The following is a 19,027-nucleotide window of genomic DNA, read 5'->3' on the forward strand; positions in this document are numbered from 1 at the left end:
TAGTTTATATAAATTGCCATAGAAGTACTTTTAATGAGTTCACTGGAATCCAATCATCTGGTATTTGATACTACTTATTTATTAAAAAGGATGAAATTAGTATCTATGGCTATTATTTCATATTCTGTTGGTGCCATTAAATCCTTAGGTAATTTTACACTTTAATCTTCAATCGGATTATCAGTAGTGCACAGTATAAAGTTGTTGTAAATTCCTGGATTAAATAATAACATGAAAAGCCATAAAAGTAGCAAAAAAAACCCCCAATTTTTATTTGCATTTCAATAAAAATGATTTCGAAAAGAATCTATAGTGGCAAAATCCAGTTGCTCCTACAGAATAGGACAAATAGCTTGATCTGCACTGAAACAAGTTTCTCTTGGAAATTTGTTATAGAAAAACAAAGTTTTACAGAAGAATACTCCAGGGTAGAAATAAGCCTTCTGCACCTTGTCAATGTGTATCTCTCATTTCCTCTTACAAGAAGAGCATCCTCTGTTTTAAGAAAGAACAAAAGTTGAAAGTCAAACCACAAACACGTTACACTAGCTTTTCTGCAATATATTACTGTGCAAATTGTGTACTTAGAAATACTTTTCCCTGTATTTGAGCAAATGACTCCTAGATTAATATGTCCCATTGTGCAGAATGAGCCGCCCCTAGTCTGTGGAGAGGGGCAGCATACAAATCTAATAAATAATAATCATAAATAATAATAATCTGATTCTCAAGTGCAAAACCTAAAGCATTTCACACAAACGGGTGGGAATATGGTGATATTGCTGGTTAATATTGCAGCAGAAAAAAGGATGCAATTTATTTAAAAAGATATGGAGATTGGCTGATCTGGAGCTGAATATGAAGCTGGCTTATCACATAACTCTTAAGTTAAACCCCAGTGAGAATAACTGGCTGGCTTGAGAGAAGGGCAGGGAAAGAAGGGAGATGACCATAATGTGTGGGCTGTCTGGTCCAGTAGTAAAGGCTTCAGGCTACAAATCAGGAGACTCTGAGTTCTAGTCCCACCTTAGGCATGAAAGCCAACTAGATGGCTGCGGGCAAGTCACTCTCAGTGCAACCCACCTCTTCTTATGGGGAAGGTAGGAAGGGAGATTTATGCTGTGTTATGCCACCTTGAGTTACTTATGAAACAATAAAGGTTGGATTTCAAAACTCTAATATGTATCTTGCAAGCCAGTTCCTATATCATAATGTTGGTCTAGCATGCTGTGTGAACACAGGCACTGTTGTTTCTAAACTATCTGCATCCCATTAGCACACCTGATTTTCTTTCTATGCAGAGTTGCCTGCAAAGTTCTCATGGAGAGCTTCACATGGAAAAATGAGGATCTGCCACTGAAAGTTCAGGCTTTTGGCAAATTTAATCCAATGCATTTAGGAATGGGAATCTGAGGATATGAAACGGATGTAAAGCTTACAGATTGAACTTTTACCTGGTTAGCATGTCTAAAACAATTGAAGCAATATAGAAAAAAAAAATTCCCATTTTTCACGGTCATAGTAATTTCTGGAAATATAGTGTGAGGAAAATACCCATAGTATATTGCAAGATGGAAGAATTAGATCCAGCTTTTAGAATAATAATTTCAGCTCTTACCTATTTGCTAGATAATATTTACAAACAGAGAAGAATTGCAATGAATTGCGATAATCATTCCAGGAAATCTTTCCTAAAGGAGAAAGAAAGAAATCATGGGTTAAACTGCCATAAATTGCTTTCTAATGTTCAGCAAATAGCCCTACAATTTCTGTCTTTGAGATTGTGGTACAACAACACAACTATGGAAGTAGTAATATGGGCATAATTTAAGCCAGAGATAGATACCTTTGAAATTTTGAGAGCATATGAACATAAGAAGAGCCATAAGATAAGAAGAGCAAAAACTTCAGAAGAGACGGATTTAGGGGAAGTGATTTCTGACAGTCCCAAAATGGGTGAACAGTGTGGTCAGGCGGTAGGGAAAGCAAGTAGAATGGCTACATAGCTAGGGGTATAACAAGCAGGAAGAGGGAGATTGTGATCCCACTGTATAGAGCGCTGGTGAGACCACATTTGGAATACTGTGTTCAGTTCTGGAGACCTCACCTACAAAAAGATATTGACAAAATTGAACGGGTCCAAAGACGGGCTACAAGAATGGTGGAAGGTCTTAAGCATAAAACTTATCAGGAAAGACTTAATGAACTCAATCTGTATAGTCTGGAGGATAGAAGGGAAAGGGGGGAAATGATCGAAACATTTAAATATGTTAAAGGGTTAAATAAGGTTCAGGAGGGAAGTGTTTTTAATATTAAAGTGAACACAAGAACAAGGGGGCACAATCTGAGGTTAGTTGGGGGAACGATTAGAAGCAACGTGAGAAAATATTGAAAGTAGTAGATGCTTGGAACAAACTTCTAGCAGATGTGGTTGGTAAAACCACAGTAACTGAATTATTTATTTATTTATTTATTACTTAGATTTGTATGCCGCCCCTCTCCGAAGACTCGGGGCGGCTCACAACATGTAAAAACAAATCATAAGCAATCAGACAAATTTAAAATATTTAAATATTTAAAACCCCATATGCTAACAGACACACACACAGACATACCATGCATAAATTAAATGTGCCCAGGGGGAGATGTTTCAAACATGCCAGGGATAAACATATATCCATCCTAAGATAAAATACAGGAAATAGTATAAGGGCAGACTAGATGGACCCTGAGGTCTTTTTCTGCCGTCAGTCTTTTATGTTTCTATGCTTCTAAGCCTATCAAGTCCAGCATTCTGTGTCACACGGTGGCCCACCAATTGTGCAATGGGATCTTGAGCAGAAAGAGAAGGCAAAACCCTCCCTTTCCCTTGACCACCAACAAATGGTACTCAAGGGAATCCTGCCTGTCTCAACCAACATAGAGGCAGCACATGGACATACGTTTCAATAACCACCGATACACTTGGCATTCATGAATCTGTCTAATCCTGCCTTGAAGCTATCCAGGCTGACAGCTGTCACAATCTCTTCTGGAAGTGAATTCCATAAACCAATGACCCTCTGGGTGAAGAAATATCTCCCTTTATTTGTCCTCACTTTCTTACCTATGAGCTTCCTTTTTATTTTCTGTTTTTTTCCCTTTTTTGAAAATGCTCTTCTTAAAAGCAGTTGCCCCTCTGCTTCCGAAACAGAAATGAGCTATCTCTTCCCAGCTAGCAGGGATGAGTCAGCAGGGGAGGTGCCACAGGAAGCTCCACCCCCTCCAAACGTGCTGAGGGCAAACTTAGAAAAGGGGGGGAGGCTGCTTAAAAAAGCCGAATTAGCAGCTAAACAAGAAACTCACCCCACAAACTTACCAGGGCTCAGCAGGTATTCTTCCCAAGGTTCCTGCCAAGTTCCTTTCTCCCTATTTATTTTCTGGGTTTTTATCCCTTTTTTGAAAATGCTCTTCTTAAACAAAAAGCAGTTGCCCCTTTGCTTTCCAACAGGAATGAGGAACACAACGCACAAAAAGGCTATTGTTGAGACCTGCCTATTCACAAAAGGCCTCTCTCTAACGCTTCTCCTAAAATAAGCCCCATCCCAAAAATAAGCTCTAGTTAAGGTTAGCATCTGTGGAGGGGTCTGGCTAGCACTGAAGGCAGCAAGGGGGCGGGGGGCCGACAGTGTCCAGCACCCAGCCCAGCCTGCAACACAGGTGAGTTGATTCCCTGTCCAAGCAGCAGGCAGAGGCAGGGGTGAGGCATGCAATCCATACACACCACAGGATGTGGGAAAGCCGATAGTCAGTGGGCTGGAGCAAGTGACCAGCCATGGGAGGGTCATCTTCACATGGCGGCACTGGCAGCAGATGAAGGCAGAGGTGCGGAGGGGGAGAGGTGATCCCGGTGTGCTGTGTAGGCCGTGGGAAAACCAAGAGACGTGAAGATGATCCTTCCACACCCGCCCGCCCATTCTGTCCCAGATTTTATAAAGCTTATTGGCATGAATGAAGTATTCTTGAAGTAGCTATGTTTTGGGCAATGCATGCTTGCTTTGAAAGCTTTTCCAGTTCATAGATGTGCAACACTTCTGGTGGGACTGCCAGTGCAGTGAAGTAGTGGTACAAGCCATTGCATTCAGAGCCACCCCTGTACACACTCAAAGCAGCCACACTGAGTCATGACAGCTTCAGGTATTTTATACCAATGCATCTTGGCCGTCCAGATGCACAGCCTTATTATAGGTGGTCCTCAACTTAGAGCCATTTGTTTAGTGACCATGCAAAGTTACAAGATATTGAAAAAAAGTGTCTTATGACTTGCAACCACTGTAGCATCTCCACAATCATTTGATCAAAATTTGGGTGGTTGGCCACTGGCATGTATTTACAGTGGTTGTAATGTCCCAAAGTCATGGAATTTACATTTGCAACCGTTCTCAGCCAGTTTCCAATAAGCAAACTCAATGAGGGAAGCTGGGTTCACTTAACAACCTTGGTATTCACTTAACAACCATGGCAAAAAAAAGGTCATAAAATCACGTGCAATCACTTAACTGCCTTGCTTAACAATAGAAAGTCTGTCCATAAGACAAGGACTTACTGCATATAACCGTATCATGGTCTCTGCTGCATAGAAACTCATGGTGATCTTACAGTGAACCATAATGTCAGATGAGACTTTCCTATTGCATTACAGCCCTGGTGGCGCAGTGATGATAGTGCAGTACTGAGGCTACTTCTGCGTGCTGTCAATTGCCTGCAATTTGGCAATTCAAATCTCATCTCTGGCTCCAGGTTGACTCAGCCTTCCATCCTTCCAAGGTGGGTAAAATGAGGACCCAGATTGTTGGGGCCAATAGGCTGACTCTGTAAACTGTTTAGAGAGGGCTGCAAAGCACTGTAAAGCAGTCTTTAATTCTAAGTGCTATTGCTATTAACTTGAAATTATTTTTCACCAAACAATTCCCCTTTAAAATAGAATGGATGCCTTATAATCACTGAGAGTATGACCAGAGATAAAAGAATGGGTAAAAGAATGATTGGGGGGGGGGGGAGTGTCTAAAATTCAGAATTGTGTCATTTTCAGATGAATACAATGCCCTTCTCTCCTCTCATTAAAAAATCAATGTCATATTGCAAAATTCTGCCCCTCTAAAAGCTAAGCATGAGACAAACTCTTCATAAGTATAGCTCTCGTTATATACCCTGTAATAAATATGTGAAAGTTACCGTTGTGTATATGCCACGAGCCAAGATAGTGTTCTCTTGGCGTTCCATCAGGTTGGTCAGAAGGAAATGAGTCGTAATCAAATCTTGAACCGTCTGTCCACACAAAAGTTCCCTCCTGAGGAAATTTCACAGAGTTTGTTAAAATAAGTGTACTGGAATAAAGGATTACCATGTTCTTCAAACAGCACAGACATGCAGAGGTGGGCTACTGCCCGGACAGTGGGGAGGAACGCAGTGGTGTAGCAAAAATCGTGCAGAATGCAGCTGTGAGAGCAATCATGGGCTTCCCTAGGTATGCCCATGTTACACCAACACTCCGCAGTCTGCATTGGTTGCTGATCAGTTTCTGGTCACAATTCAAAGTGTTGGTTATGACCTATAAAGCCCTTCATGGCATCTCCGGGACCGCCTTCCGCCGCACGAATCCCAGCGACCAGTTAGGTCCCACAGAGTTGGCCTTCTCCGGGTCCCGTCGACTAAACAATGTCGTCTGGCGGGACCCAGGGGAAGAGCCTTCTCCGTGGTGGCCCCGACCCTCTGAAACCAGCTCCCCCCGAAGATTAGGATCACCCCCACCCTCCTTGCCTTTCGTAAACTCCTTAAAACCCACCTCTGTTGTCAGGCATGGGGGAATTGAGACATCTCCCCCAGGCCTATATAGTTTATGTATGGTATGTTTGTCTGTATGTCTTTTTTAAATAATGGGTTTTTAGATATTTTTAAATATTAGATTTAAGTGAAATGAAATCGTCCCACTGAGCATGCGCATAAGTGAAATTGTCCCTTTGAGCATGTGCGGAAGTGAAATTGTCCCACTGAGCATGCGCGGAAGTGAAATGGTCCCACTGAGCATGCGTGGAAGTGAAATCGCGCAAGGGGATGCATGAAACATCGCAATGCGCACTGGGTAGGAAAAGGTAAAGGGAACCCACCCCTGATTCAGTTCCCATAATCAGATTGGCCATTGGTTGAAGACAATGCATGGGAAAAGTCAGTTGGGAGAGGGGTGTGCAAAGATAATCAGTTTTCCATGTTAAGAGTTGTCTATCCTGAGGCAGGACTAAAGAGAGTGGGGGGGATAAAGTTGGTGCCTTGTCCAGATCAGTTATTAAGCATTAGTACTGTCCTTATTTAAGATACAGAAATATTACCTTGAAGGTGTCGTGTGCACCAATCCAGTAGGCCTGTCCTTGGGTGTAGTCCACTGGTTTGCCCATCAACTCAAAAATGAAATCGTTTTCTTCCACGCTATGGATGGAGGCCAAGTGGGAGTTCGGAGTTGAACTCTGACAGGATATCTAAGAAGAGTTCACAGTGAAGCATATGCACTTTTCGTCTATGCCACAATATCAGTTATACGAGAACCTTATGCAAACGTCCTCATCAAATACTTCACTCCAGCTTTTCAAATCAATGTAATTACATATGTTTTTGAAGTACTTGAACTGAGCTTTTCAGAGGTTCGTGTACCACTAGAACACTCAAAAACTGTGTTACAAGGTCAAGATAACTGCTTGAAACCAGATGCAGAGATTCAATCAAACATTTGAAGATACTACAGAAGCCTGCATTTTTATTTTTATTTTTTTTCTTTAGTGAAAACCCCTTCTTTATTCATAAAGCGGGACAGGTTGAAAAAACATCTTTCAATAAAAACTACCATATCCAGACTGCAAAATCTGAAGGATAGCAAAGAGCTACAAAAAATATTAAACTCTTTGCTACTGAGTTCTGCAGGCAGGTCTAATTTTGATTATTGTTTTTGATACAAAAGCAAATTATTCAGTAGATCCATTTAGCGGATTATTTAGAACCCTAAATGCCAGTGCCATGCTTTCATTGACTAGAACAGTGATGGTGAACCTTATTTTCCTTGGGTGCCGAAAGCGTGTGCATATATGCTATCGTGCATGTGCGAGTGCCCACACCCATAATGTGTGGGGATGGTGAAAATAGCCTCCATTGCCCCCCCTGAGGCCCTCTGGAGATCTGAAACAGGCCATTTCCTAACCTCTGGTGGGCCTGGTAGGCTCCTTTTTTTTTGCCCTCCTCAGCCTCCATAGGCTTCTCTGGAGCCTGGGGATGACAAAAATGCCCTCCCCCATCCCCCCAGAGACTCTCTGGAAGCCAAAAATGCCTCCCAGGGCCTCCGGGTGAACCAAAAACCAGCTGGCCGGAACGCACATGCACGTTGGAACTGAGCTAGGGTAACAACTTGCATGCCAGCAGATATGGCTCTGTGTGCCACCTGTTGCATCCGTGCCATAGGTTCGCCATCACTGTACTAGAACAAGCAGGAGCTGCTACCAAATGCAATAGGCAGACTTGTTGGCTTAATATATCTTGAAGCAAATATCATTTCCTATCATATCAAGGAGAAAAGAGGAGGTTGCTATAAGCTCACTAAATCTAAAGTGTTGTACAGGACAGAGGTCTCCAACCTTGGCAACTTGAAGACTTGTGGACTTCAACTCCCAGAGTTCCTCAGCTGCCTATAGGGTGCCACTATTTATTCCCAGAAGCAATATAGCTAGCATAAGACTAGACTCTAGGAAGAGGACAATGATCTCAAAGAAAACGCAACATGCAAATATATTGACTTGTACATATCTAGGTAAAGCTAACCACACTGTGGCACTGTGGCACTTTGCATCTTTGAGAAGATGGGAACATAGATGGTAGATTACCTAATTTGCATTACTGTAGGAAAAGCATTTAACTATTGTTGGCAAGATACCTGAAGAGAGTTAGACGCATGTCTGTGGGTTTTGGCAGTTGTCATGGTCAAAATCTAGCTCACTTAAAGAAACTAAATCATTTGGAGGACACAAAACAATTTTATTAACATGCCCAAAAATAATATACCATAGTGCATACGTGCACCAAGACAAATTCCTTGTGTGTCCAATCATACTTGGCCCATAAAATTCTATTCTATATACTGGAACCCCAGTAAAGCTTTGATACTTGGCTAAGCAGCTGGGAGCAAAGGCCAAATCAAAGCTTATAGACTTTTGGCCCACTATATTGCAAGGCATGTTGTGCTCCAAAAGACAATGTTGTTGTGAACTACCCAGAGTTGCTTAAAAAGGGAAGACAGATAATTTTTTAAATCAAAGGCAAAACAAGGAAAAAAGGAAGTACTGTGGAAATTACCGTGTGAAACTGGATTTTTAAAAAACCATCTCGGTGACATTATTATTATTGTATTTCCCCCTAAGTATTCCCTCAGCATACTAGCTCCGAGACAAGATAAATGACTACTAATTAATTAATTACGTGTAGCTACATAAACATTTTAATTAATTAATTAATTAAAATGTTTATGTAGCCACTTATCTTCTAACCAACTTTGCATAACTCCCAATGAAAAGTTAAAACAGTGCATAAAATCATATGAAAACCAGTGGTAAGTTGCTGCCTGTTCGGACCGGTTCACCCGAAATAGTGGCGGAAATTTCTCCCCATTTGCCGAACTGGTAGTGATGGCTGGCAGTTCACGCCCCCAAACCAGTTTGGCAAAGAACCCTCTGCGCATGTGGAAAGGCTCCTGTGCATGCGCAGAGGGTCATTTCCCCGACATGGCACAAAACACGCACTTCCGTCGCAATGCAAACCAGTAGGGAAGGTAAGTGGAACCTACACCTGATTAAAGCTATACAACTAAATGTATTAAAACATTAAATTTGGTTTTCTGGGCCACAAGAAGCTCTTGACTGAGTCGTCCCCTTGTTGTCACTCAGGTTGATTTCAGCTGGCTGTGAATGTCCTCTTACAATTATTTACAATAAGCAATTCATAAGTAGGAGTGTGTGTGCAGCGGTGGGGGTGGGAATCTCCCATAGATGTTCTTGCCCCCAGTGTCAGCTTTGCCCCCACATCCCCATCACTTACCTCAGCTTCAGTCCAGGTATTTGGCTGCTTCACAGCCTTGTAGCAGGCAGACTTATACTGCACCCAGCCACTTGCACACGAACTTGCACACGAACTCTTGGCACAAAGACAGGTCTGGGCAGAGACATCTGATCCAAAGAGAAGTAAAAACAAGGATTTGGTCACTACATACTTCAGCTCCTTCTATTTATCCCCACTTATATAATCCAAGTAGAATCAATCTACCAGTAATATGGGGAAGAGGAGGTATGTGAAGTGTCTGTTACAGAAATTGTGTATTTCTATGCACTTTTATTCTGTTATGTCCTACTCAGTGTTACTCCCAGGGAGCCTTATGATATGATTAAAACAACCCAGTTTATTCTTTCTTAGAAATCCTCCATGGAATAAATCAGTGATGGCGAACCTATGGCATGGGTGCCACTGGTGGCACGTGGAGCCATATCTGTTGGCACGTGAGCTGTTGCCCTAGTTCAGCTCCAACATGCGTTTGTGTGCCAGCCAGCTGATTTATGGCTCCCAGAGAGCCTCCAGGAGGTTGAGGGAGGGCATTTTACCCTCTCCCGGCTCTAGGGAAGCCAGTGGAGCCTGGGGCGGGTGAAACACCAGCCTACTGGGCCCACCAGAAGTTGGGAGACAGTCTTTTCCGGCCTCCAGAGAACCTCCAGGGGGCAGGCGAAGCTTCTTTTTGCCCTCCCCAGGCATTGAATTATGGGTGTGGGCACTCGTACATATGAAATAGCACGCTCTTTTGGTACCCACGGAAAAAAAGTTTCACCATCACTGGAATAAATTATATCCAACCAACCAAGAATTGCTGTTTAATCCTGCAGCCTTTATCTATAAAAGAGTCAGAGCAACCCCATCCAGTTCTCGATGTACATCAGATCATTTAGTGGCTGTTCAAAGTTACAACGGTACAGAAAAAAGTGACATGACCATTTTTCACACACAAGAAATGTGTAGCATCCCCATAATCATGTGATCAAAACTCAAATGCTTGGCAACTGGTTCACACTTACGACCCAAGGTCATGCCATCAATACCTGTACACATGTATACCCTATAGACTTTGGGGTTTTGTAATAATTAAAAGGAGGCATTGATACAGTCCAGGAGATACTACAAACTCTTAAAGACTGCAATCCCAGGCATTCTTCCTGCGAAGTCACACCAGTGCCTGAACCTTGTGGTCCATACCTGTGGATAGGAATGCATAAAAATAAACTGCAACATAGATATCAGCTCCCTTTCTACTTCCTATTTTTATCCTTTGTTGCTTCTATTTTTCCCTTGCAGTCTGCCAAATGCTACTACTGCTGGTATCGCTACTATTATTACTAATATGGCTACCTGTCAGTTAACAGAAGTTCCCATATTCTCACTTTTCTCTTTTCTCCTTTGAAGTAGGTATGAACTCACCATGCATGGATGTGATGCCCAGAAAGGTGCAGATAAATAACCAGGACCACATTCTCATTGAGCAGAATCAGCCCAAGCGGTCAGTCAGCAGATGAACAGGAGAGTGGCTGAAGAGCTGAAGTTTCCCCTTATATTTATGGGAGAGGAACAGTATGTAAATAATAACATTTCAAAAATTGTGAAACATGGGCAAGTGTACCCAATATCTTAGTTGGAAATCTTCTTCCTTCTCTGGAAATGATATCTGAGCACACAATACTTCCTGTTCTGTCTGGGTTCCCCCAGACCTCAACACCAACTGGAAAAAACAGCCAGACACGCTGGTAAAAGCAAAAGTACTTTATAGCTTGAAAAATAAACACAGAGAAAAACCTGTTCTTCCCAACAGGCAGGCTAGGAGACTTTACAGCAGAGTCCTGATGTCCAGACAATACAGCAAACTTCTTGCTGGCACACCCACCACTGTAGAGCATAAGACCCCCACCTTTTCCCCCCAAGGTTTCAGTATTCAAAGTCACAAACCAGAATTCCAAGACGCCAAAGATCACAGCCAGGTCCCAAGACTCCCAAAGATAATACTCCACAAGCCAGGAAGGGTGGGTCTGCCTTTTAGCCTTTCCAGAGAGCACCACACCCAAACCCAGCTGTTGCCTCTTTAGTGCTGAAAGTACCTAGCCAATTGCTCCCTTCTTTGTGTTGCTCTTCTCTGTCGCAGATCGATTATTGCTTGTGCATTTTCCTCTAAGGAATCCAGGCTGCTTGCTGGGGAGAGCTCCCTCTCGGGGGCCTCTGGCTGTTCCCCCTCTTCCTCAGCCTGGGATTCCTCCTCCTCATCTGCCTGCACCTCCTGTTCCTCATCCTCCCCCTCTGAGCAGGAAACCGACAGAAGATCAGCCGTTCCCTGAGGGGCCTCGGACGGAATCACAACTTCCCATCAAGTCAAAAGTTCAAAACATTCCTCTCTAAAGTTGAAGACCGACAGAAAAAAATAGAAAAAAATTATAAATTAACTTCTGACATTCTTCACAGCAGTTGTCAGTAGAATTATAATTTGGTTTCTCTCTCTAAACTTGCATCATAATTCTCTTCTTTCTATAATCCACCCTAGCTAATCATCAAAGACATATTATCAGAAGTTCCTTTCTTTATTTTTATCCACAAAATCCATAGGAGGTTTCCATTCACCAATAAATAGCAATAGCATTTAGACATGCTGTATTTTTCAGAGTATAAGATGCACCTTTCCCCTCCCACCTTGCTATTCTGTTCGGGTCGTATGTGACCCGAAGCCAAGTTTGAGTCTCTGTAAAAAAATTTCCCTGCATATCTAAAACTTGAAATTTCATGACTTTTCATCATTTCAGGGGTTCTCTCTATGAGAATTTTTTTGGGGGGGGTGGGGGGTTTCCTTCTTGCTGAAAAACAAAAAGTCACACTTCTTCTGTTCCCGGGTCACCCTGACCCGGACCGAAAACACTTCATTTGAAGTGCTTATGTTTGGTCAATTTGATTACTTTTTTCACTTGGAAAGTAGTCTGAACATTTCTGCACACAATGATATGAAAATTGAAATGAAAAAAGTAATTCTTATTGGTTTATTTTGCTGATAGAATACGTGCCCCCCCCATTTTTGTGAAATATTTTTCAATTTATGGATAGTTTTGCTTGCAAAATGTGTTCAATTTTACTAAAGTTGGTGTGGGATTGGTAGTTTGAACATTTCTGAATATAAGAAAAATATAAATGAACTGAAAGAAATGTTTCTTATTGGTTGTTTACAATCATAAATAAGCCCTCCCCCCTCCCCTTGGCTGCTTGCAAACATTTTCACTTTATATTTACGCAGGCTTCAAATCTGAAATATTTTTAATATCTTAGGCATTCATTTACTCATTTTAACATGCCTGATCATCATACAAATATTTGTGGGGGTGGGGGAAAAATTTCTTTGGGCAAAAAAAAATAATCACGTTGACTCTGTTTCGGATCGTATAGACCCGGACCAAAATGATTTTTTTAGGTACTTGAATTTGGTCTTTTTGAATACTGTTTTCACTTGGAAAGTAGTCTGAACATTTCTGCACACAATGATATGAAAATTGAACTGAAAAAACTGAGGCTTATATTTTTATTTTTATCAAAAAGCCCCTCCCCCCATGCTTTCTGAATTTTTTTTCAATTTATACTTTTTTTAGGCTACAAATCTCTAAGGAATATTCTCCCAAAAGTTTTGATATACTAAATTGAACAATCCTGAACATAAGAAAAATAGAAATGAACTGAAAAAAAAATGATTCTTATTGGTTTATTTTTGCCACAAATGGGCCACACACACACCCCGGCCTTGCTGTGTGCCATTATTTTCACTTTTTATATATATTTGGCTAGAAATATTTGGAATATCCTTTTGAAAAGCAAGCATATTGTAGTCAGACAACTAATTTTATGAAAGAAATCCATTTTACTAAAGCCAAGTATGTAAGTTTGAAATTAACAGCATAATTTTTATATCAATTGAAATAGGGTGGGAGAGACTTTTATTTGCAAAATAAATGAATATGCATCAATTTTTCCAGTTCAATTTTCATATCATTATGTTCAGAAATGTTCAAGCTACCAATCCCACACCAACTTTAGTAAAATAGAATGCATTTTGCAGGCAAAATTATCAACAAACCTAAAAAGAATCCACAAACACGGGGGGGGGCACATTAATGTGCAAAGTAAACCAATAAGGATTAGTTTTTTCAGTTCAATTTTCATTTCATTGTGTGCAGAAATGTTCAAACTTGTTTCCAGGTGAAAAAAGCTTTCAAAAAGACTAAATATAAGTACCTAAAATGATCAATTTGCAGTCCGGGTCAAATAGACCCGGGAACATAAGATTAGGGAGTTTTCTCGAACAGAGGCTGACATTTTGGGTGCATCTTGTAGCTTTTTCAAAGTTTTTCCCCCCAGCCCTAACTAGGTGCTAATGATCTTCCTGCTTCCTATCCCTCCGAAGAAGGTTTTTTTCCCAGCCCTAAGTCTTTGCCGGATGTTTTCGATCCTACTCCCTCTGAAAAAGGCTTCTTTAGCCCTAACACGGTGCTAATGATCTTCCTGGGTTGCAGCATTCTTTTTTATTCCTACTTCCTTTCCTGCCCTAAGTCTTTGCAGGCTTGTTTTCATTCCTACTCCCTCGGAAAAAGGCTTTTTCAGCCCTACTCAGGGGATAAAATACAGTGATCCCTCGATTAGCACGGTCTCGATTAGTGCGAAACACTACAACACGGTTTTTCAAAAAATATTAATTAAAAAATACTCCACGGTTTTTTTGCTATACCACGGTTTTTCCCACCCGATGACGTCATACGTCATCACCAAGAGTCACTTCTCTGTCTCTTTCTCTTTCTTTCCTGTCATTCTCTGCTTCAATCATTTTCTCATTTCTCTTTTTTTCTCCCCTTTTTTCTATCATTTCTCTCTCTCTTTCTTCCTCTCTCACACTCTCTTCCTCCCTTCTCTCTCCCCCCCTCCTGCAAGTAGAGGTCGGGAGGCAACAGCGGAGCCCGGCGCTGGGGCCATGCGAGGCTGTTCATCCAGGGGGGCGTGGACTGGCAAGTCGCCCTCCTTTCTCTCTCTTTCTCTCTCTTATACCACACCGGTAACAGGGAGAGAAAGAGAGAGAGCGGAGGGCACCTTGCCGGTCCACGCCCCCCTAGATGAGCGGCTCCGCATGGCCCCAGCGCCGCCCAGGCAAAGGGGAAACCCCAAGATCGCTTGCCGCTTGCCGCTTGCCGTATTGCAGCGAAGGAGGCGAAGCAAGGCTCCAAGCTGCAATACGGCAAGCGGCAAGCGATCTTGGGGTTTCCCCTTTGCCTGGGCGGTGGGAAGACCAAGGGAAGGTTCCTTCAGCCGCCCAACACCTGATCCGCTCCGCAGCGCGGCAGCAGCGAGGAGCCGAAGATGGGGTTTCCCCTTTGCCTGGGCAACGGGGAAACCCCATCTTCGGCTCCTCGCTGCTTCCACGCTGCGGAGCAGATCAGCTGTTGGGCGGCCGAAGGAACCTTCCCTTGGTCTTCCCCGCCGCCCACACGCAAACTCCACCATCTGCGCATGTGCGGCCATGAAAAAAAAATGGCACGCATGCGCAGATGGTGTTTTTACTTCCACACCACTATAACGCGGAAATCGATTCGCGCGGGAGGTCTTGGAACGTAACCCCCGCGCTAATCGAGGGATCACTGTAATGTCCTGAAGCTGAACAGACTAAGGACACTAGCCAGATGAATACCTGGTAGGTAGATTTCCCTCCCTATAATGCTGTAGTAATCACATCCTGAAAAAATCTTCCATGACTTTTTTCTAACTGTTCATTGATTAGTCCTAAAAGGAAAGGCTTTGGTTTCAATTAAATATGTATTCATATTTCAGTCCATTGTTTTTAGCTTTTTGACATGTCTGCTAAGCATAATAAAATGTCCCTTCATGTTGTTCACATTTACAACTTACAGTTGAAGTGCCTTGATACATTCTAGAGACTTTCTCATAGGCCATACCATATGAGCAATTGGCATCATATACTAACGTCATCACATCATTTTATCAAAACTGTTTTTCAGATCTTAATACAATATAAATCTCAACTCTTTCAACCACATGTTTTCCCATTGGTTCATCTATACGTTATAATAAAAAAAAAATTGGCATTCTTTAACCTGTTTTGCCTCCATTTCAAACATCAACAAACTTTATACCTTCTAGCAATTACTGATTCATCTTCAATGCAGAATTGCATTTCAAATTATGTCTTACTTTGACGCAAACCAAAATACTGTATTTAGTATGACCATTTTGAATGTTTCTGATAATTGTAAATGGGAAAATCACATATCCTTCTAATATTAATTGTTCTCTTGATTTCATTTTAAATTCTGTTTGTTGATTTTGCAATAATTCCTGTTACATCAACCATTTGTCCTTGCCTGCTATTTCTCTTCCATGACATGCTTCTTGAACTAAGATCCATAAGGGTGATTTTGGGCATAACATGGGTTTATATATATTGCATACTGTCACTATGGCACATTTTATCTAATAAAATGACTTTTAAAATCCATATTAATTTTAGCTTTATCATGCCATAAATATCCATGTCATTCAAACTTCAGGTCATGACCTTCTAAATCTAAAAGCCTGAATTTTTTAAAAAATATCTACATAAATTCAATTCAGTGATAATATCATTATAGATTATGATCAGATTGAGGTCATTTTTGCAACATTCTCTTGCTACACCACACTACCTTTTCCATTATTTCAGCTAAAGCAGGAAGGATATATGTTCAAATATTTAGAGAACAGTTAATTGAGCCATCTATCAGCTATTGTGTAATTATGATAGATATAAGAAATACATATAGAAGATAGGGCCTGAGAAGTGAAGGTAATTATAAAATCGAATAATTACAAATTGGCCAAGGTAATAACGTTATTTGGGAACCCGATTAGACCCACTAAATGGACTAACCAGAAGAAATTGGTAATAGAGGTAAAAATATATTACCTGCATATGATTGTGTAATATATAGACATCCAGAAAAGAAAGTCGAGAAAGTGACATATACAGCGGTCCCGACAGATAATGTATTCCCATGTAGTGAGAAAGAGGAAATGGAGGCTTTGGGACAGGTATTATATCTTCTAAGAGGATGGTTTCTGTTCTGTGGTTTATTGGCTTATTCGTTTATCCCAGCCAATGCAGTAGGAGGTCCATGTACCATAGGACGATTGACCACCTTTATGGGAGTAGCACATATTAAAGAGATTAATCAGGAGACACAGTTTTATTATGAAATGATGAATACTACATTATATAATGGTAATCATATTTTGCCAGAGGAAGGAGAACCTACTGATAAAGAGGCAAATCAGGAACATGTTCAGGAGGGAGATGGGGAAATACATACACCCCATGAGCATACACCTCTTGACCATATCCCGGTACAATGGCCAGTGCAGTGGCCGGTTGCACCTGTATTATTCAATCCAGACCATGAGAATATATATAGAGGAAAGAGGGATGTTACTGAAGTATATGATGTAGGGCAGAGGTCCTCAAACATGGCTACTTGAAGACTTGTGGACTTCAATTCCTAGAATTCTCCAGCCAGCTATGCTGGCTGGAGAATTCTGGGAATTGAAGTCCACAAATCTTCAAGTGGCCAAGTTTGGGGACCCCTGATGTAGGGTGTAGTGATGAGGTGGTAATATTATCAAAAGTAGAAGCAGGATTGCTTAGCATGTTTCCTTGGGATTATTGTGATTATAGTATTATGTTTAATAACATGTATCTGTATTAAATGCATACCTGTTTGTGTAAGCTGTTGGAAGGCCCTATGGAAAAGTACCTGTAGTGGGAAAGGAAAGATAGGGGTTGTTGACGACATCCCCTCTAACAGGGAGGTTCGTATTATGATGCAAGAGATTTAATCTAACAATTGGGTCAATAGTTCGATAAAAGGACAGGGAGGATTGTGAGAAATACATATAGAAGATAGGGCCTGAGAATCTAATGTTATAGATATATTCTAGAAGGGAAAGTGAACTTTTAAACTTTGGCACTCATAGCCAGTTAGGAAGTTGCACAAGACAGAGAAAAACATGTTTATTAAGAAACAGAATGCTGATGATGCCTGTCATTGGCCAGAAAACTATCAGAGGGTCAACAAAACAAGAATGATCCATGATTCCAAGGAAACATTAAGAAATAGGAAGTTGGCTTTGGATAATATGCCCACATATAGTGTTCTGTCTGGGTCACTCCGGAAGCCAAGACCAACCCAAAAAGAGAAGTAGACACACCGGTAAAAGGCAAAGGCAGTTTATAAAATTCAAGAAAAACACAGGTAACAGAAAATGTCCTTACAAACAGGAAAACGCTGTATTTTCAAATATATCCACGAAGGCAAAAGTCCATGCAGCAATACAGGATTCTTGCTGCCAAGACGAGGCTGTAGATAGCAGACCTACACCTCCCACGGGTCTTCCAAACTGCTGGGCCACAAGCCAGGAACAGAGACATCGAGAACAAAGCAGGTCACCGTAACTCCAACTGATAACACTCCACATGGCTTCAAGGGCTTGCCTGCCTTTTAAACCCTGCTAAGGAGGACCACACCCAAGCCCAGCTGTTCCTAATTCAGTGCTGATAATACTTCTTTAATTGCTCCTTTCTTTGATCTGAACGTCTCTGTCGCAAGTCAATGACGGCTTGTGCTTCATCCCCTAATGACTCCAAGCTACTGGCTGGGGGAGAGCCCCCCCCCGGGCTCTCATGCTGTTCTCCTTCGTCTCATTCCTGACTTTCCCCTCCCCCGTCCGACTGCTCAGCCCCCTCCTCTTCGCTGTCCTCCTCCTCCGGGCATGGAGCCAGCAGAGACACAGCTGGTCCCTGAGCAGCCTCAGGCTTAACCACAACAATATAGATAGTAGGAAAAGGGCGGTCGATGTTATATTCAATACTATAAATATATCATTGTATTTACTGCTAAGTTATCGCAAATCTTACTTTGCGATCCCATATATGGTTGCCACACATAATCTTTATGTGTGGTGTTTTGTTTCTTTCTTTTCAAATAAATTTTTATATTTTAACCAGAACTCTGAGTGTGCTTTTTAGCTTTTGAGGTTTTTTTCTGACAATAGATGACAAGCACAGTGTTCTTGTCTTTAGCGCTTTACAGTAAAAAAAATAGCTGAAGTACACCAGACAAGGTTGTCCAGAGACTGGAGCAGAGGAGCATTGCCTGGAGTAATGAATAAGTGCTACTCTGATCAAACCCACTACTGATCATCTGCACTCATTTCTGGCATAATGGGAAGATAAAGGTTGCAGATTTTATAGAGTTCATGACTGCCATAAAATCCTATTGACTTAAAAGGCAGCACCATTTTAACTTTATGTTGCCATTTTTTTAGCAACTCATTACAAGATGTCCAATGTGGTGGTCTGTTTCTCCAAACTTAGTGGCTTTACCTTTGTGAGTTGTTCACCACTTAGCTCCTGCAACACCTCAGGCCTTACTTGGTGCTGTAATGTTTCTCAATTTAATACAAAATCAAGTGTACGGTCATAGCATAAAATTCCATCAACTACTTCCTTCGTGTTTTTCAGTGTTCCTGGTTTGCTGACTAGACGTGAAACAAAGTTGGGTTTCTCCTTTTCCCCCCTTCTGAATCATCAAAAATTCTTTTCTCTATCGCACAATACTAGCATGAAGGGGCACTCCCTAAAGCTCATAGGTAAAAAAGTGAGGACAAATAAAGGGAAATATTTCTTCACCCAGAGGGTCATTGGTTTATGGAATTCACTTCCAGAAGAGGTTGTGACAGCTGTCAGCCTGGATAGCTTCAAGGCAGGATTAGACAGATTCATGGATGCCATCTGTGATTATTGAAACAGATGTCCAGGTGCCGCCTCTATGTTGGTTAAGGCTGGCAGGGTTCCCTTGGG

The 19,027-nt window shown here is 41.6% G+C and overlaps 1 protein-coding gene across 2 annotated transcripts; it reads right to left on the bottom strand.

The window, feature by feature from the left end:
* Positions 1-248: 248 nt before the first annotated feature.
* LOC139153305 (lectin-like) lies at positions 249-10,676 on the bottom strand. 2 transcript variants are annotated; one of them, XM_070727056.1, is made up of 6 exons: positions 10,531-10,676; positions 9,109-9,236; positions 6,366-6,512; positions 5,215-5,329; positions 1,619-1,691; positions 249-495 (listed from the first exon to the last, which is right to left on the bottom strand). In XM_070727056.1, exons 1-6 carry the CDS (start codon positions 10,586-10,588, stop codon positions 468-470), a joined length of 549 nt encoding a protein of 182 aa, XP_070583157.1. In that variant the 5' UTR covers positions 10,589-10,676; the 3' UTR covers positions 249-467. The 2 variants fall into 2 exon arrangements, with proteins under 2 accessions (XP_070583157.1, XP_070583165.1); XM_070727064.1 differs by lacking the exon at positions 10,531-10,676 and adding an exon at positions 10,239-10,300.
* Between the last annotated feature and the right edge of the window lie 8,351 nt (positions 10,677-19,027).

Source organism: Erythrolamprus reginae, chromosome 1 (genome assembly GCF_031021105.1).
Source record: "Erythrolamprus reginae isolate rEryReg1 chromosome 1, rEryReg1.hap1, whole genome shotgun sequence".
NCBI lineage: Eukaryota > Metazoa > Chordata > Lepidosauria > Squamata > Dipsadidae > Erythrolamprus > Erythrolamprus reginae.